Source organism: Odocoileus virginianus, chromosome 1 (assembly GCF_023699985.2).
Source record: "Odocoileus virginianus isolate 20LAN1187 ecotype Illinois chromosome 1, Ovbor_1.2, whole genome shotgun sequence".
Taxonomy (NCBI): domain Eukaryota; kingdom Metazoa; phylum Chordata; class Mammalia; order Artiodactyla; family Cervidae; genus Odocoileus; species Odocoileus virginianus.
This window is the reverse complement of record NC_069674.1, coordinates 96,418,524-96,439,625: the sequence shown is the minus strand read 5'-3', so window position 1 is coordinate 96,439,625 and position 21,102 is coordinate 96,418,524. Positions and strand designations below refer to the sequence as shown.

The 21,102-nt window shown below is 37.4% G+C and overlaps 1 protein-coding gene across 4 annotated transcripts in view; it reads left to right on the top strand.

The window, feature by feature from the left end:
- Positions 1–21,102, top strand: part of UMAD1 (UBAP1-MVB12-associated (UMA) domain containing 1) — a 251,639-nt gene that overhangs the window by 52,598 nt on the left and 177,939 nt on the right. The window contains exon 2 of one of the 4 annotated variants that reach the window (XM_070471110.1): positions 7,057–7,195. The exons of the other annotated variants lie outside the window; for them this stretch is intronic. Within the exon in view, the coding sequence (XP_070327211.1) occupies positions 7,057–7,195 (139 nt within the window). The remainder of the gene's footprint in view (positions 1–7,056; positions 7,196–21,102) is intronic. 4 annotated transcript variants of the gene reach the window in all.

The following is a 21,102-nucleotide window of genomic DNA, read 5'->3' as shown; positions in this document are numbered from 1 at the left end:
TTCAGGAGAGTCATAGAATCCTGGTAAACTGTTCATGGATTTCTAGTAAGTTACTCATTTATCCAATAAATTCAGTAAACACTGAGTGCCTACTCAAATATTCATTCCCAAGGTCTAGACACCATGCTAGTAGGCACAAAGAAAAACAGCTATCTCTATTTCTGAAGAGATTTTATTTATTATGAGTTATGTACACTTTATCAGGTCTTTTGGTGAAGTTAATGAATCGAAGATAGGTCAGATCTATTTCTGTGAAAAGGTTGAAAAATACAATTATTTTCATTTTTTAAGCAACTGCAAAGACTTACTTCTTAAGTGTAGTTTTAGAAGTATTATGTGAGTACATTTCCCCTTCCATCTCTGCTATCAATTTCAGTCCAGTTTGTAGAAGTTTTAGTGAGAAATGGTTGTAAGTCTACTTGCAATGTGTTTAGAACTTAGCCTTTTCCTTTGAAATCACTTCTTGAACCAGACCCACCTGACTTACAAAGTGTTTGAGATGGAACCATTGCAGATTTCATTCTGTCCAAATATTTTTTCTGTTTTGTGGTGTATTGTATAACCAGAGATCCTGACTGGACAGTTCAGTCTACTCTTTTGACTATCAAATAGCCCAGTTTTCTGGGTGAGCGCTGCAGCGTTAGCATTTCAAGTTCTTTTTTGCAGTGACCTCTTTCAGCCTCCTTCACCAGCCTCTGTTTTATTACCTCCCATCTTCCTCTGTGGTTATTCAGTGGTAAGGGGAGTGGGAATCTTGTCTTAAAATCAACTCATCCCAGAGTGATTTGGAGCTGAGAAGTAGCCCTTGGTTTTTCCTGTAGCAAAGTACTGCTGGCTTCTGTGCATAGCAGGTCCCCCAACCCCAAGGGGCACTGGCTCCATGGATTTACAAGAGCATCAACCTTTCTTAGAATGGTTTTGTGTTTTTCCTTCTTATCAGACTGATTTTTTTTAAAGGTAATAGAATGAGTTTTTAGTTCTCTTTAGATTTCGTTTTCCAAGTGATGATTTAAAAGTTAAAGCTGTTTATGCTTTACCCATTTGTAAAGTTGGGCCTCAAGTCAAAATGTTGGTTTCCTTAGGATTTTACAAGAATTTATGAATTAGAAGGACAGATCTGTTTTATTTTTACTTCCATAAAAATAGGGAAATCGTTAAACTGTTTAAAAATAGTGGCACCAGGCTGAACTAAACAGGAGCACTGGAAAATTTCACTTTAGAAACTCTGTGAATCCCTAGGGTGGTCAGTGGATGTGATGTTCCCATCTGTAAGGTCATCTTGGAAATAGATTCAATTCTAAGTTTAGGACCAGAAAGACTACTTCCTTCCTCTAGGCTCTTCACATTTAGCCCAAAAGATGTATTGAATGAGGGCAGATCTATTTTTCAATTCCACCACTTCTTGGGAACCATAACTTGTGAGTCACTATGACCTTCCTGTTCATATGCGTGCATGCTCAGTTGTGTCTGTCTCTTTGCAAAGCCATGGGCTGTAGCCCGCGAGGCTCCTCTCTCTGTAAGGCTGATTCATGTTGATGTAATGGCAGAAGTAACACAATATTGTAAAGCAATTATCCTTCAATTAAAAATAAAGAAGGGAAAAAAAGAACACTGGAGTGGGTTGCCATTTCCTCCTCCAGGGGATCTTCCCTACCCAGGGTTCGAACCCAGGTCTCCTGCATCTCCTCCATTGGCAGGTTGTTTAGCACTGAGCCACTTGGGAAGCCAGAGCTCATGTAACACCTTACAAGTATTATTAGGTGTTCAATAAATATTTTGAGTTGAGTGAAGGGGAGTGGATGAATTTGCATGGCAAAACCTCTAAACTGAGCTTTGGGTTATAAATAAAATGATTTACATAAGTGGAAATCAGTCTTTTGTTTGCTTCTAGTCAGATTACATCTAGAAAACTATATTTAAAGATAGGAAAAGTTCTAAATATTAGTAAAGTATTTTTTTCTCAAAGTGATATTTTACCCACTTAATAAGCCATTTAAATATTTGGAAGGTGCTCACTCAGTTAACTAACTCATTCTTTGGTGGGGGGCAGTTTGTACTAAGAAAAAGATCATATAATTCACACTTGGATCTCTACAGAGATTTGGTTAAAATTTGTGTTGCTGGTGTTCAGTCGCTGGGTCGTGTCCGACTCAACCCCATGAACTGCAGCACGCCAGGCTTCCCTGTCCATCACTATCTCTTGGAGCTTGCTCAAACTCATGTCCATCGAATCAGTGATGCCATCCAACCATCTCATCCTCTGTCTTCCCCTTCTCCTTCTGCCCTCAGTCTTTCCCAGCATCAACGTCTTTTCCATTGAGTTGGCTCTTCACATCAGATGGCCAAAGTACTGGAGCTTCAGCATCAGTCCTTCCAATGAATGTTCAGAGTTGATTTCCTTTAGGCTTGACTGATTTGATCTCCTTGCAGTCCATGGGACTCTCAGGAGTCTTCTTCAGCACCACAGTTCAAAAGCATCACTTGTGCATCAGGCATTTAATAAACATGTTCTGTATTCTTATAGAGAAAAATGTGTGAGGTTGAATGGAACCTATTGTACCTTTTTAAAACACACATACAGCTATAAAGGAACTATAGAGTTTCCTCCCTGTAGGACTCAGGGACCCCCAAACTTGTGAAAATGAAGTTGTGACCAGCAACTTAAAACCTTCAGAGGGAACTTAGGTAGGGGAACTTACGTTGGAGGTGTATCTGTGTCAGTTTTTGCATTTTCCAAATGAAAAGAGTAAAGCATGCTAACAGCAATCTACATGACATTTTATACACCTTGAATTAGGGATACTAGACTCTCTACTGCTCGACTCCATGTACCAGCCCTTGTTTGCCAGGACTTCCCTAGGTCTTGCTGTGTCCCATGATTGTGAATTTGTGTTGCTTTGCTGAAGATAAAATATTTATAAAAGAAGCATTTTTCTGAGCCTCCCCTCATTGAAATGTTCCTGTCTTCCTGCTTTTCTGACTCACAGTTGGCCTTTGTGTCCGGCCTTCCAGTTAGTTCCTGCCTTAGAGAAGTGCGATTGGGAGGCTGATTAGGGTGATTAATGGACCGTGTCTGTGTTTACCTGTACTCACCTCCCTGTCTGCCTGTCAGCCCCCCGGTTGTATCTAGGATACAGCTGTTGATCTCCCCAGGATTACTTCGCCCCAGACCCTCTTACCCACGTGTCTGCTCCCTCACTCTCTGAAGATGCCTGCATGTGCTTCCTGTCTGCCATCTCCCTTTGTCTTCTCTCAGATTACCACTGTAACTGTCTGCTGTTTCTTTGCCCTCCACTGTGCCTCCCTTTTCTATTTCTGATCTCTCTTCTTTTATGAATTTCTCCAACAAGAGAAGGTCATGATTTGTAAAACAGAGAACTGAAATTCAACTGAAGATCAGGCAGCAAAGGTGTACAAGAAGTAGATTTACACACAGTTGGGTTTTATGGAAGGGATCTCAAACGAAAGAAGTAATTAATATAGAGATATCTAGTCATCTCCTTCCATTATATTTGTGATTGAAAGCTAGATTTTATGTGAGTTCTAAGTCGCTTCAGTCATGTCCAACTCTTTGCAACACCACGGACTATAGCCCTCCAGGCTCCTCTGTCCATGGGATTCTCTGGGCAAGAATACAGGAGTGGGTTGCCGTTTCTTCCTCTAGGGGATCTACCCCACGCAAGGGATTAATTTTACAGGATAAATTATTTCATAGTTTGGCTTTAAAAGTACGGCATTTGATAATGTAAGTATAGTAATAGGCTGTTTCACATTTTACAAGTCTAAATTTCTATTAGCTAGCTCTTTCACAACTTCATAATATAATTCAGATTCTTCTTCAGGGCCTGGTGTTCCTATGCTGCCCAAACTGACTTTTAAAGAAAGATAGAAAATAGTTCAGACTGCTTTAGTGTTATATATATTTTATTAGAGTTTATTTTTAAAATGTGTTATTTTATTTATGAAGTAAGATAGAATTCTGGTCTGAGTTTCAACCACATTCAGATAGCTTTTATCTAAAACTCGAGTATTCTTCTCTAATATTATACTTGAAACAGCTATTCCCATTTTAATTCCTAGTCCCTATATTTTTCCTGATGCTTTTATATATATGTGTGTGTGAGTATGTATATATATATATAAAACAACTCTCAAGAATGAAGATGCAAATGCTTCTTAATGTATTAAGCAAATGCTTTCCAGTTCCTAGGTAAAGAATCCTCCTGCCACTTCAGGAGATGTAAGAGATGCGGGTTCAACCCCTGGATAGGGAAGATCCCCTTGGGGAGGGAATGACACCTCACTACAGTATCCTGGAAAATTTCATAGGCAGAGGAGCCTGGCGGTCTGCAGTCCACAGGGCTGCAAAGAGTCAGACACGACTGGGCACATAAATTATTTTAAGTGACTTTTAAGACTCTGAATCTTATTTTTCCACTCATATCTATTGTAATCTCTGAAATGCACTCCCATGAGTAAAATTTGATCCGTAATAAAGCTGCTAGACTACTCCTCTGACCCGACTGTGAGCACCTTGTTTGTTCTTTTCTAAAATATGCTGAGATACAAGCCAGCTAGTTTGTGTATTGATGAACAGTTGCTATGTCCACCTGTTCACCTTCACTGTCCTAGCTGCAGGGGAAGAGCACTTGATTTTTACTTACATCATTCTTCAGTCCTGTTGCAGTCTGAATTTATTATGTGTTCTTTGAAGCCATGAGATTGGCCACAGCAGAATTTCAGGAGAATGCCATCGGCCAGTCTTCTAGTAGCACCGCGCTGAATTTACTGCCTGCTTTTAAAATTCTTGCTTGCCAGACTTTCACTGAATGACTCTTCATATAATTAAGTACAGCTGTAATTTATTTTATTTGCCAAAAATAATTCCTGTTGCCTACTAAAATGGCGATGCAACTCTCCTCGATGTTTGTAACCCTTTTTGCTAAGATTTTGAAAATATGCTTAAATTGAGACTTCTGAAATAAGACTTACATCAGTGCCTCAAATTAGTTGAATTTGTCTGTTTTCAGGTTGCTGTCTAAATGATCCTTTATCAAAATTTAGAATAGTAAGTCAGCTCTGCAATTTATTTTACCTTTAGAATTTTTAAATTTTAAATGTGAAATACCTTTGTATTAGTACTCTAATTTTTCTTTTAATAAATAAAAAGAAAGACAAACTTTGTTCATTTTGTGGATATAAAACACACATGGCAGAAACATTAATTTAAAAAACGTCTTTCCTAACCTGTATTGAATCCCAGAGGTCCTGATTGAGGTTTAATCTACCTCAGGAGACAGGTGCATACAACCCAAGGGCTGTCATCTGTGTCAACTGTCCAGCAGTTCAGAAGCTGAGCTTGAAGCCCTAGGAAGTGTTTTCACTTGTAGTTGTTTCTTTGGCCAGTAAGGTGTTTTAATTATGAAACAGACATACTTTAGAGTGGCAGGCCTCAAAGAGATACTTTCACGGGATCCATGAACTGTTCCCTTTTCCAACTATATATGTGCGATCTTGTTTTTTTTTTTTCTTATTCTTCAGTGAAGCAACATATCACAGCAGCCTAAAGGCAGAAGCAGATAGGTGAACCCAGAATCCCATTCTTAAGCCAAAAACTGAAGGATATTTGTAAAAACAAGACAGTGCCTCTTTTTACTACATTTTTGTGTTTTTCATTAAAGCGTGTTATTTAGGTTAACATGTAAAACATAATTTTCAATGAATTAATAAATGAAAAATTTATCAATTTATGCTAAAACCTCAAGAGATATGTGCTGCCATGCTGTTACTCACTTGTGGCCGATTCTCGGTGACCCAATGGACGGGCGGCTGCCAGGCTCCTCTCTCGGTGGGTTCCCCAGGCAAGAATACTGGAGTGGTTGCAATTTCCTCCTCCAGGGGATCTTCCCGTCCCAGGGATCGAACTCGCATCTTCTGCGTCTCCTGCATTGGCAGGCGGATTCTGTACCAGCAGCCACTCGGGAAGCTCCTCGAGAGACATAAGTGACATAGATAAAAATCCTTTGAGTTCTTCGAGTTTTAAGAGTGTAAAGAGGTCTTGGGGTCACTGAGTTTAACAGTTGCTGCCTCAGAGACTTGCTTGTTTACCAAAATATTGTTTAACTTAGCATTCTTAATCATAAGAGTCATGAATTAAAAAAAGAATTTGGGGGGTAGAAGTGAAAAAGGCAGGGAAGATGGGAAGATCCTGAACAGTACTCTTCACTGAAGAGAAAGAGCTTCTGAATGAACTCAGCACATGGGTGCATGTCCCAGAGAGGACTGACACCCCAGGAACCAGGGCGCTGCTCGACATCATAAAATAGAGGATGGCTGACATTCCTTCGTACATGTCTGTTCTTCTAAGTTGAGCAGAGCTCCTAGTCTCACATGTTGTAAACCCGTTTTTGTTTTTTAAAACCTTTTATGCAGTGGTGGTAGAAGAGATCTCAGCTTAAATCAACTCTTACCTAACTGCATGGAATTGGAAATGAGCTTATAAACTTCTGAAATGATTGTAATGCAGTTTGGATAACTGATGCACAGCAGTTTAGTTTTTGTCATTATTGAGATTGTGTTTGGGGTTATAACTGGCTTGTAAAAACTAGAATTTTCACACTTTTTAATCATAATAACCACTTACATTATTGGAGTGTTTTGAAGCACATATCCCAATGAATGAAATGAGTCAGAAGTAATTTTAAATGGTCTTGGAAAGTACTCACTCAAGTCATGATATACGCATAATAAAATCAGGTAGGCTGAAGTAAATATAATGGAATTGAGTTACATGCTCTGTGTAACCTACAGCCAGCCTTCCTGTTCACTGTGTTGTCACAAAGTACATAATACATATCTTATTTAATCATCTGGCTCTAAATGCTAATTTACTTAATCCTCTATTTTGATAATTGAATATTTCTATTATAAAGCAATGAATTATAATTCAGGCTGAAATTTTGCAGTTATTTACAAACAGAAAAGTGTATGTGATCTACAGCCTTGTATTAGAAATCTTTATTAGAAATCATGGTTTGTGTTTTTGCATGGAGGAAGATGTGGATGAAATCACTGTTTCCTCGAAGAATCTATGAAAGTCCTCAAAGTTACCATGGAGACTGGTTGTTGACAAGACACAAGATGATGCTCAGTGGTGTTCATGTATGTTGGGTCATTTGGCGAAGAAAGAGTAGAGGTTAGTGAAAATATGTGAAATCCGTGTTCAAGCAGAACAAAATGGATAATCATCTTTTGAGAAGAAAACAATTTTAGAAAGCCTAAAAAAGTTAATTCCTGGTGTAGGGCTGAGGAAAGTCTAGAAGAGGAGTAGACAGCGAGTGTTACCACACAGATCTGTGTTTGCTGGTCTGAGGCTGTGTGAGTGGAAGAGGGCAGGGCAAGGTCAGGAAGTAACCCCAATGATTCTAATAAGAAAAATGGAAACTAATATAACAGTGCTAACAGCATCTATAATATTTTTGCTCTTTTTTTTTAGCTCTTTCCAAAGCTTCATTTGAATTATCCCCAATAGCTCAGCAGGTAGAGAATCCACCTGCGGTGCAGGAGACACAGGAGATGCTGGTTTGATCCCCGGGTCAGGAAAATCCCCTGGAGTAGGAAATGGCAACCCACTCCTGTATTGTTGCCTGAAAAAATCCAGTGGCAGAGGAACCTGGTGGGCTACGGTCCAAAGAGTCTGAAAGAGTCAGGCATGACTGAGCATGAAGCTTCATTTATATTATGCCTGAAAACTTCAGATACTATTATCTTCTTAGAGCTGGGGGAAATGAAGTACACTATTACTTAAGTAATCCATTCAAAAATGCACTCCAGTAAATAGGAAAAATATTAGTGTTGAAAGCTAATATTAACTTATTTAATCCTCACAGCAGCTCTAAGAACTTAGCACTGTTATCCCCAGCTCACAGATGGGGAGGTTAATTGTGAGAGAAGCTGGATAACTTGTCCAAGATTGCACAGTTAATAAGTGCCAGAGCTGGGATTTTAAACTCGAATGGAGTCTGTGCTCTTAACCAGTATGTTATACATTCTATTGGTTGTTTATGTTATTTTTATTTTTATGTTTATGTTATGTTTATTGTTTATGTTATTTTTGGATAGACCATCTCACTTAGATTTTAAAAATAATCCAATATAGGAAAACATTTGCAGTGATGCCTAAGATCCTAATAGTGGCCTGGGAGGGTAATGGTGAATTTTTTTTTAAATTTTTTATTTTATATTGGAGTATATCTGATTAACAATGTTGTGATAATTTCAGATGAACAGTGAAGGGACTCAGCCATACATAAACATGTATCCATTCTCCCTCAAGACTCCCCTCCCATCCAGGCTGGCACATAACATTGAGCAAAGTTTCATGTGCTATAGGTAGGTCCTTGTTGGTTATCCATATATTTTAAATATAGCAGTGTGTACATGTCAATCTCAAACTCCCTAACTATCCCTTACCACCACCCATGAATCTTTCTTAACACCAGGTTTACACCTTGTCCTATTCTTATCAAAAAACGTCTGAAGTCAGTCCCTAGAAGCAGTAACATGAGTGTGTCAGGGCCCTCCCTAATTAATGTTGAGGAGTTATTTTCTCATTATAAACACATAACGATTGTATTAGCATTATTTGGATAATAGAATTACTTGCATGTTGAGATAAATAGGCAAGAATCAGTTTCTGTGGTTGTGAGTACTGATTGGTATGTGCAGCAAAAATTGTATCCATCAAGGTAGTAGTAAGCTTGTTGACATGTCTACAATGTTAATATGGAATGAGTTTTACCATTACTTTATTGTAACTTAGAAGACTTAAGGTAATATCCTTATGGGTATCCAATTAAATTTGTAACTATGGCACTTTCACTTGCCTTGAATGGCTTCCTAGGAAGCTGGAAGCCGTGTGTTCCACTTCTAGCACCATCATCAATGTTACCTTAAGTAAATCATTTGAACATGTTAAACGTATGTTCCATTTGGCAGTGAGAATGCCATATGCTCTCATATTGCCTCAGTGCAATTTTGCAAAAGTGAAATTGATTTTAAAATATGAATATGTAAAGTGATTCCATCACTTATTAAGTAGTATGCATTGTATGCTACATAAATCTAACAATTTAAACATGGATGATATTTTAGAATTTTTTTTTTAAAGACCTCTTTAGTTTTGTTTGATCCATAATTAGCTTAATTTTACCTTCTAACTATTCTTAGTGTTAATATCTAGTGCTTTATAAAAGCCAATCAGTGTATCTTTGGACATTTAAATTCTTTTTCTGTTCTGAAGTGTCATTAACTTGAAATATAAAGATGCTTTCTAAGGAAACTAGGTTGCCCAGCCAGATCTTATAATGTAGTTATTTTGTGAGGTGAACTGTAAAACCCAAACATCGAGGCTGCCTTCTACAATGCCTTGTTGCCCAGACAGTGATGTCATGTTGTAAGCATGTTTAGTTTGCAAAGGTCCTGCTTTTCATCCTTTAGTTGTCACTTTTTTTTTTTTTAATGCAGCTCCTCCTGAATTACAAAGGTGCTGAAAGTAATTTGCTTCATTAAGGTCTGTTGCTGACACTGTTGTATTTCATTCCTCATTCTTCTCTTTAGCCCCCTTCATTAAGACCTTATTCAAATTTGGATCATGGTTCTACTGCGACATCCATGCCATTATCATCTAAATAGCAATTACATATTCCAAAACAACAGCGTCTCCTTAGCTGTCTGTAACTTAACATTTTACATAGATTGAAGTGGGAATGAAGAATAAAATGAATCTTTTCTTTGTGGTTTAAAACCCTCCCTTTTATTCTTGATTTACTAGTTAATGTTGAATAAGCTACTTGTAGATGAAGGAAGACAAAATTATTGATTGCTCAGCTTTAGTTTTGTAGAGGTATATATATTATGAGTTGTTTATGTATTAAATAGTTAACCAGGTGACAGTGACCCTGATTTAATCACCCGTATACTTGTTAGACAGCACTTACCATGTTGGATAGAATGGGACCAGGTTTGACACTTTATTAAGAAATTAATAGCATCTTTTACAAAAGCAGCAGTGCTTTGTAACTTGAAACATTTAAAGGAAACCTTTTAAAATGAGTCAGTATATTCGTCCTTTGTTAAAATAGAATTCACAATTGAAGCAAATTCTGTTAATTAAACACTAATGTGCTTTTCTAACTACCCTGTTTTGGCCACCTTAAAATTACATTTTATAATCAGTATTAATTTAAGCTGATTCGACTGAAATGAGCCACTGTGGTTTCTAGAGACAAAGTGTTTAAACTGATATAGTGGGCATAAATATTAGAACTTTTTTTGCCAATAATTTATAAGTTAAAGGAATAGCAGGACAAAATAGCAAATATGTGTGTATTGTATATGTATAAATACAGGCAGCTATGTTGTATGGATTTATTTTAAGAATTGCTTGTGTGTGTGGAGGGAATGAGAAGGGAGAGGAGGGATAGGGGAGGGAGGAGAAGGAGTCCTAACCATCAGAAATGCTAATTATTCAATACCTAGTCTTTTGGTGCCTTGCATAATTTCTTACATATTTTCAAACTTCTTGTCACCATTAAGGAGTTTTATTTCCTCTTTGTCTGAAATGAACTTTCACCTCTTTTTCTATCTGTATTCTCAAATTACCTGAATTACATACATGCATATATATATATACACACACACACAGACACGTGAGTGTGTGTGTGTTGTGTGTGTGAATAGTTATATAATGTGCGCGGTTATGTCCAGTATAGATTGAAGTGAGATGCTAGATCAGTTTTGGTCCATGTGAACATTAGAAACTTGCTCAGTTGTGCATCCGCACCAGTGAGGGTCAGGAAGACTCACGCTGGCCTAGCTCGCTTTTTCGTGAGGATGAGTCCCGAAGATAAGCTGCACGGGTCAGATGTTGGTGATCACTTCAGGGAGCGCCAGCTCGGAGGACAGAATACTGTAAAACCAAACAGAAGAAGCTCGAGAGAGTGAACCCTGGGAGGCTGGCAGTTGAAAGGAAAGTCAGGCTTAGACTGTGGGGACAAGCGAGGCTTGTGGGATGAGTAGGATTTGCTCAGAAGCCATCTGTTCCTAACAGGGTCTGTGTGGTATGTCCTGATGTTACGTTTTGTAACGTCCTGGGACCAGCTGGGGGCTTAGGTCATAAAAGGGACATGTCTTAACCGCGTGTTGTTTTTGCCCTTCCTCTGCTGCTGTCTTAGGCCCCTTGGGCTGCTGTAACAAAGATACCGTAAATTAGGTGGTCCCTTTAGAGTAAGTTTTTAAAATTATTTACTTATGTCCCCGCTGGGTCTTCGCTGCTGCTCGGGCCCTTCTCCGGTGGCGGCAGGCAGGGGCTCCTCTCTAGCCGCTGCGCCCGGCCTGCGCGTTGCTGTGGCTGCGCTTGTTACTGAGCACAGTCTAGGCTCACAGGCTTCAGCGGTTGCAGCACGTGGGTTCCGTAGTTGCAGCTCCGAGGTTTTAGAGCCCAGGGTCAGTAGTTGTGGCCCACGGGCTTAGTTACTCCAGGGCATGTGGGGTATTTCTGGACCCTGTCTCCTGCGTGGGCAGGTGGATTCTTTACCACTGAGCCACCAGGGAAGCCCCATTTTGGGTAAGTTTTGTGCAGAGTGTTAGGCTTAGGTCAGGGTTATTATTTTTTCTTTTTCTGCCTTTAAGTGTCCAATAACAGTATTGCTTCCAATGATAAAATAAAACATAAAAACACCTCCAGATATTCATCATCATGTAAACTATGGTATATTTACAAAATGGAATGCCAAATAAAAATGAAGAACTAAAGGTATGTACAGCACTATCCCAGATATACAGTGTTGAATGAAAAAGTCAAATCATTGTAGACTATTGTATGTATGTTCTGGTTATCATTCCATATATATATATGAGTCTAAAATGTATTAAGCTAAAATGATTATGATAATACATAAAAAAGAGATGGGAAACATGGAATTTAGGGAGTAGAATTCACCTTTGAGGAGGGAGTAAGGAAGTATGAGATCAAGGGACTTCACGGTTAACCATAAATTCTATTTCTTAGAGTGAGTGGTGGGAACAGAGATGTTCACTGCATAGTCATCCTGAAAATGTTTTCAAAGACTGCATTTTCTATTTTGTTGCTAGTATAAAAACGCGTAGTTGATTTTTGTAGCAACCATCTTTAGAGTTTTTGTTTCTAATCATTCACCTTTGGATTAAGTTGGTTGCTGACTTTTGGCTCATCAATTTTTAAACTTCTTAATAGCCTAATATATTTATTAAAATTTCTGTATTTCCTATTTACTGCTAATCATCAGTTTCCAGTTTTTAGTTTGTGTTATTTCCATTAGCTTGTGGTTTTAAATTTTTCAATTTGTAATTATTTGTTGAGTTATTTAAAAATATCTTAAGATTTCCAAGTATAGGAAATGTTTTGATTTGGTTATCTTTTTGGTGGAGATTTTTAATTTAATACACTGTGGTCAGAGAGTATGGCCCAAATGATAATCTTTACATTTGTTGAGATGTGACTCATAGCCTCAGTTCAGTTTGGTTGCTCAGTTGTGTCCAACTCTTTGCGACCCCATGGACTGCAGTACACCATGCCTCCCTGTCCATCACCAACTCCTGGAGTTTACTCAAACTCATGTCCATTGAGTCGGTGATGCCATCCAACCATCTCATCCTCTGTTGTCCCATTCTCCTCCTGCTTTCAATCTTTCCCAGCATTGGGGTCTTTTCAAATGAGTCAGCTCTTTGCATCAGGTGGCCAAAATATTGGAGTCTCAGCTTCAACATCAGTCCTTTCAATGAACACCCAGGAGTGATCTCCTTTAGGATGGACTGGTTGGATTTCCTTGCAGTCCAAGAACTCTCAAGAGTCTTCTCCAACACCACAGTTCAAAAGCATCAATTCTTTGGTGCTCAGCTTTCTTTATAGTCCAACTCTCACATCCATGTGTGACTACTGGAAAAATCATAACTTTGACTAGATGGACCTAGTACATAACATTTATGGAATATTTGTGGGTGAAAGATTATTTTTAAGCTTTTTGAAAATAAATTGTTTTGGTAGATTGCTACAGTCCACTTAACATTCATTGTATTTTAGAAGATGGGCAGTTGTTAGGAAAATCTGCTGTTACAAAAGCTATGTTTTCAGCTTCTCAAGCTTTGTAAGCCCTGGCCACATTTGTTGTCTTTCATACTTCCATTTCAAGATCAAAATTATTAGTTTTTAAAACAAGGACACAGTAGTTGTTTTGTGTTGTTTTAGTTTCATAATCCTCTGTTAACATGTATGTGACCGTTCTCAAATATTTTGTATGAAAACTTTTATTATGAATACTGTTAATTTTGACGTGTTTGGTTTTCATTTCTTTCAGACACTTGAGCATTACCTTCTTGTGTTTATTTAATTGGTTTTTAGGTGACTCTATTGCTGGTTGTTCACCATGTAGCTTAATATAGGTTTACCCAGAATTAGCAGTGAGAGCATGTTATGTATAACATAGAAGACAGAGGGTCACAAAATATAAAATTGATGTAAAATTTTCATGTTAAGACAGAATAAGAGACTGCTTAGTATTTAAGTTAAATTGGAAACATTAACATTTACTAGTTTTTTTAGATGTTAGTAGTTGGTAATAAAGGAAAATCATGTTTAAGTTAAGTATGGGAAATGCTTGGCTTAAAGTGATTGAGAACATTTCATAAGAGTGTCTTTAATATATTACTGTGTCTGGAAAATATCTAACTTAGGTTCCTAGTATTTAATGTTTTCTAGATTGGCTTAAAATTCCTTTTTTCATGGAGGAGTTTACAAAAGTGAATATTTTACTGAACCCACATTTATTGAAATACTACTTAGAATACTTTTCAGAAAGTTATCATTGGTCATTAAGAATTTGGGAAAATCCTGGGAATAGAAATTATGAGATCTTTAATGAAAAAGATTTACATTAGAATTAATATGTATTATTAGGAATGCTTAATATGTCTGGTGCTTTAAGGATTTCAGAGCACAGTGACCTATTTGGTATTGTTCTGTCTTCAGAACAGCCTTGTACAGTTGTGGGTTGGCTACTTGAGTGAGTCCTTCTGTATCAGTGAAGCCTGGAGTTAAACATGCCTGTTCTATAAATGCTGCTAGAAATTCCATTCGGGGATTCTTAACTTTATTGTTTAAATTCTTTCCATCTTCGTTGTTGATTCATTGAAGTAACACATTAGATGAAACCTGTTGTTGATGTTAAAGAAAAAGCAGTAATCCAATTAAATTGGAATTTTTTTTTTTTACCTGTTTATGTTAACATTTCCAGGTTCTCCTACTCTGCTTACAGCTTTGTGGGTGGTCAGCATTAGTTATTTTATTTTAAACTGATAGAGTTCAGATTGTCAGTTTTAATTATTAATGGAACAATATTATCTGTATCCAGATGGAAAAAATTGCATTTATAACTTATTTGAAAAATGAGTTTTGTTTCATTATGTAAAAATTATATTTAAAAATTCCATTGTTGACTTTTCTTATCATACACAAATTCGGTCCCTAACTTAGGATTTTTCAACTTTACAATGGTGTGGAAGCGATAGGTAGTCGAAACAGAACTTCAGATTTTGAATTTTTGCCTTTTCTTGGGCTAAGAACTGCAACATGATACTCTTCCTTGATCCTGGGCAACTCTGAGCCGTTCAGCTCCCACTCAGCAGTGTGATCGTGAGGGTGAACAACCACGTACAACCATCCTATGTTCGTATAGCCAGTCTGCTTTTCACTTTCAGTGTAGTCTTTAATAAATTATATGAGAAATTCAGTACTTTATTATAAAGCAGGCTTTGTGTTCGGTGATTTTGCCCAACTATAGGCTACATGTGTACTGAGCACATTTAAGGTAGGCTGGGCTAAGCTGTGATGTTCAGTAGGTTAGATGTATTATAAATGTGTTTCTGACTTAATGATATTCTCAATTTGCAAGGGGTTTGTTGGGCCATAACCCCACCATAAGTCAAAAAAGATTAGTACTTGTCAGATTTCTTTGGAAACCTTTATTTTAAAAAATTGTGATACAAGTATATCTTTGAAATAAAAATTGGAAATATAGGATTGGTCCTTGACAAAGATTTGTAAACTCAGAAATGATTTTTGTTTCTCCTTCATCACTCCTTCAGAGTACTGTCCTGTCCAAATGTCTCCCTCTTTGCTCCTAAATATGTGTGTTTGTTACTACAGTTGCACAATTGAATTAAAAATATGTGAGTATAAAAAAGGAGTAGTTGTTTCTACAAAAAAAACAGCTAAATATTTTGAAAATAATCATTATAGTTGAATTGCTAACAAAAAAAAAAAAAAGAAACTGTCAACTTAGGTGTGGCCAAGATAATTTAAAAGAGTCTACATCAGACTGATTTGCAAATGTCTCTAAGTTCTCATTTGCTTAAAAACAGTTGGACACTGTGTGTAATGAATTGTATGATGGGCTTACAAGGAAGTCTCAGAACTTGAATGTGTGGCTCTTGTGCAAATAAAGGCCTTGGCTTCCAGTCTTCCCCTGTGGGAAAGTTAAGTCAACTACCAGATGGGTGAATGTTGTGGAAAAAGTCAGATGTTGGGGTGCTGGGCACTTGCATGGAGAAATTTTCTTCTGGTCAACCTGTTGTTCAAAACTTTAGAAATGACTTTCCTTCTCATTGATAGTGACAGTTTTACTGTGGGCTCAGTCGTTGGAACTGTTCTCCAAAATGATACAAAAATCCAGAGCATGCAGCGATAGAGCAGAAAAAATGGAAAGGGAATTACAGTTGCTGTAGGCAGCAGTGCAACTAGAATTAACAAGCTAAAGCTTTTTTTAATAGGCAAATTCACAAATGCTAAAACTTCAGAAAAAAATACATTATACTTTTTTTTTTTTTAGTTTTTCAACCAGATGGATTCCAAATTAGTTATAGAATTTTCCCCATTAATATGTAAATAAACTTACCTGAAATGACATGTTAAGTTACTTCTCATCCCTGTCCTGGGGAGGACCTTAGAGGAAGTGACCTAAAAGCCATAGTTTTGCCTTTGAATGTAATGTTCTAGCTCTGACCTTTGAATCAGATTTTTGGATTCTTTTAAGAGTATAAAAAGAATTTTGAAAAAAGTATAAGACAGAATAAGCAGTCATATAAAATAGGTGACATCAAACATTTGAGAAATAATATAGTGATAGAGGGCGAAATTTCCATTTAAGCATTTCCAGAACCTTGGTGAAAACTGTAACCTAATAATATCCTGAATTACAAGGGGATTCTGAAGGACATAGTTTGTTGTTGTTGTGTGTATGTCTTTAATTATTTCAAATTGAAGACTTTTCTCAATTGGTAAGAGACTGATTGTCCAATAGTCACAGAGTTGTTTTTTTTTAAATAAAATTGTGGGTGATGCAGAAACCATATAGGTTGTGACAGAAAAGGATGGATTCAATATGATGAGGAGGAGGATATAAGAGCAATCCAGAACCAAAAATTACTCATGTCATAGAGAGACCCTATGTTGTATTGAACAACAGCATTCAATATTAATGTATAGGAAGGATCAGTGCCAGGAAAATTGTATTTCTTCTAAAGAAATTAAAATTATCCACTTTATTAAATGGACAAAATTTATTTATTTTGAAGTAAAATGTAATATCTAAAGTGTGCTTTTTTTAATGATTTCCTATTTATCTAGATTTTTATTAAATGAAATAGTTCCAATCACTGGATAAGATGGCCTCTGCTGTATTAAATTCATTTATTTTTCCGACTCTAGGATATAGACAATATGACATGTTTGTAAAATAACTTGTATTTTGAACAAATAAAATGTTAAATAACATTTGTATATTAATTTGTAATTGTATGGATTAGGAACTGTGATCTAGATGAGAGGGTGAATTAAAATGAACTCAAGATTTTGTTTAAATTCCACACTTCTGGGTATGCATAAATTTATAACTGGTCATGAATAATTATCAGATTAACATTTTGTCATTCATATGAAAGTCTGTTTAGGAGAACTGTGTTAATTAAACTTGTTTAATGGTTTAATTTTAGAAAATTAAGCAGAGAAACTAAAAGTACTGTAGGTTCTATTTAGCATAGTTGTATAGCTTTTAGACTTTGGGGAAATCCAGTTTTTAGAATTAACACAGTGTTTTGTTACTTAAGCCATGTGTTGACTAACCTGTTGTAGCAGAACATTTATTAATAACTTCATTTTTTGCATAATTATACATTTTAGATCAAATAATGAAGTAAAACTGGCATCATTCATTTGGGGAAGGAAATACTGTGGAACTTGAGTGATTTTTTCCAAATAATGTGTCCATTCTAACTTGAGTATATTATCTTTATCCCTAATAGTATTTTATTGTTTTAGTTGGTAGGTCTTGTCTGACTCTTTTGCCATCCCATGGACTGTAGCCCGCCAGGCTCCTCTGTCCATGAATTCTCCAGGCAAGAATACTAGAGTGAGTTGCCATTTCCTTCTCCAGGGGATCTTCCTGACCCAGGGATTGAACCAGGGTCTTCTGCATTGGCAGGTGGGTTCTTTACCACTGAGCCACCTGGAAAGCCCCCTCATGGTTTTTGGAATGCATTGATATGAATTTCTTACACTTCATTTTAATCATAAAACTATTCTAATTTTTTATAATGTCATATGTCATATGGTACACATGGTGTGCGCATAATTTGTTTATCCTTGTTTAGCACTTCACAGTGCTAGTGTGAAATGAATGAATTACTAAGAAACAGGAGAGTAGAAATGAGTTGTCTAAAATTTAAAATATGTACCTTCAAAGTCATACTTCTAAGTTATCTTGATAAAAAACTATATGCATACAGCAAAGTGAAATAGATGTCTAAGAAATTAAGACTATTTGGAAATAGGTGTTTTATTCCTCATCATTCTTATTCACTTTCCAAAAACATCCTCTTGGTTCCTCTTCTCTGGTTATCTTCTGTGGATCTAATGATTCTAGTATTTTATTAATATTTCTTTTGAAGGTTCCAACTGACCTGATTTCTTTGTACAGATATTCTTTATTCTTTAATTTTTTAATTGAAGTATAGTTGATTTACAATCTGTCAGTTTCAGATGTACAGCAAAGTGATTCAGTTATACATGCATTTATATATATGTGTGTGTGTGTACTTTTTCAGATTCTTTTTCCATTTAGATTATTATACTCAGTAGAAAATACTGTGTATAGTTCTCTGCTCTATAGAGTAGGTTCTTGTTTATCTGTTTTATATATGTAGTAGTATGTGTATGTTACTCCCAAATTTCTAATTTATTTATATTGTGTCTAGATATTATTCTTGACACAAGGCATTTGTTAGTTATGGATAATAACAAGCGGCAAAAAGACCTGCCTGAAGTAGGCAGAAGGTTGTTCATCTCTTTCTTTCAATATGATTCTCAGAAGCAGTACCAGGATAAGCTTTATTTAGCTTATAGATAATTTTAACTCTCTTTAATCATGGCTCAGTAAGTTGATGAAGCCGAGAAATCTGTGTTTTTCCCCTAAATCTTGTAGGGTGTCTTTGATTATCAGTCAAGTTTACAAACCACTGATTAAGATGAACTTCCTTAGGATTTGCTAGTACGTTAGTTCCAAGCAGAGAGAAAGTGGAAAGAACTTTTTAACGTCAAAGAGTGTCTTTGGAGATAACATAACTTTTATTAAAACAAATGTTTTTTAAGAAGAGTTTTTCCTGCCTTTTTGCTGGCAAGATTCAGTGATGCTTAGCTAAAAACACCTTTGGGATGGATTCAGAGGATCCAAAAGATATGGTGATGCAATGTGATTAGCAAGCTGGAGGGGAGGGTCACAAATGTGTGATTTTGAAGTCTCTTCTGTTTGAAACCAATTTTCAGAGTCTTGAATTTGATCCAGTAGATAGTATGTATACTACAAATGGAAAGATTAAACTGGAGCAACATAATTAGGGTAAGCCATTGCATCTGCACTTGTATCGCAGCAACTGAATTTGAAACCAGCTGCAAAATGGTGACTAATCTCTCTGGCAAGCCCACAGGAGAGTGTAGTACAATGAACCAGCTTTAGCCTCCCAAGCACATGTGCCTTCAACGCGCCTCGAGCAGGTGATGGTGGTGATGCAATCTGATTATACTTTTGAATGTATTCTAACCACAGTCAACAGTTGAGTCTCACAAGGGATTTCACAAAAGACTTCAAACCAACTCTAGGGTTTTTTCAGACAGTTTCAACTGTAGAAGGCCGTAGGAACTAACATATATATATTAATTCTTTTCCTTTAGTGACTGTGATACATTATAATGCCTTATTATCTTCAAGATGAGAGGTTTTAGTTAATTTTTACATATGCCATGAAGATGAGAAAAATAATGTGGAAAGAAGAAAGTACTTGAACTTGGAGCTTTTTCACAATTGTTCACGATGATTTATACTGATCAATTAAAATAATTAAGCTGTCTAGACTGTTAAATTCTGTGCAAACAGGAGATGGTGAATCAGTGGGCTAGTAAGTGCTCTGCTGCTGCTGCTGAGTCGCTTCAGTCGTGTCCGACTCTGTGCGACCCCATAGACGGCAGCCCACCAGCCTCCCCCGTCGCTGGGATTCCCCAGGCAAGAACACTGGAGTGGGTTGCCATTTCCTTCTCCAATGCACGAAAGGGAAAAGTGAAGTGAAGTCGCTCAGCCGTGCCCGACTCTGTGCGACCCCGTGGACTGCAGCCCACCAGGCCCCTCCGTCCACGGGACTTTTCCAGGCGAGGGCGCTGGAGTGGCTGCCGTCGCCGTCTCCGAGTTACTGCCCTAGTGCTGCACTCACCTCTCCGGATTCAGGGGTCCGCCTCCCATGCTTCCTAGTGTGTCCTGATGAGGTGACAGTTTCCGGTATCTTGCATACTATAGGTGTTTAATAAATGCTCAGTGTGACTTGGACCTGAGCCTTTATTTTTCATCTTTGAATGGAGAAACAGTTTCTTTCTCCAGGGTACCACGGAGGGACATGACGAGGATGAAATAGATAGAGCCATCTGTTCGAGAATATATGTCATCTTTGGGGAAAAAGTGCTGCAGGACCTAAAATACAATCACATGCACCATTTCAAATGAGCAGTTCAACAGTAGAATGCTTAGAAATTGCTTGTTAATCTTAAATGTAAACATAAGATATAGAATAGCTTGCAATGAAGGACAGGAACTCCCCAGGACTAGTAAAACATTAGCACTTGCAAGTTCTGCACCCCTGAGAATAGAGGGGGAAGGGGAGTGTGAAAGCCTCACCTGCTAGCACTCAAGCTTAGTGGTCATCAGATTCGCGCTGGACGCTTGTCACCAGCGTACATGCCTGAGTCTCATCCCCACCAGTTCTGATTTTGTTGGTGTGGAGTGGGGTCCAGGCACCTGGGGTTTTATTCTTCTCCCTCCCTAACCCTCTCACCTGATGGTTTTTGACACACACCCACACACCCCAGATTACAGTAGTATTCTGACATGGCTGAGCCAGTGAGCACACACACTCCAGTTATAAGCAGACCGCTAGAGTGCAGACTGCTGAGCTTCCTAACTTGTGAACCAAAGCAAACTTGCCATTGTCATCAGGAGAAATAGACTGTTCTCATGGTAACTGTTAGAAGACTTTTTGAAAAAATATAATGTTTGTTGTGTTCAGTTGTGATTTTGTAGGAGCTGCTAATGCTTTTCATGTATTTATTTAAACTTTTGATATAAATAAAGGAAATTTTCCCGAAGGACCGAAAGCCTTCACTAAAGTAAATTGAGTGGATTGGGTGCAGGCATGCTGCCTTCTGGTACTCTCCATTTGCAGAAAAGTAGCATTCAAACTCTGAGAGAACTAATGGTTAGCACATGTTGTGGCTTGACTCGTGTCCCCCAAAAGGATACGGCCTAACGTCTGGCATCTCTGAAGGTAATCTGATTTGAAAATTGAGTCTTTACAGATGTAATCAAGCTATCAAGTTAAGATGAGCTCATACTCATCAGAGTGAGCCTTCCTCCAGTGACTGGTGTCCTTAAAAAAAAGAGGAAAATCTGAACACAGAGACACTTACAGAGA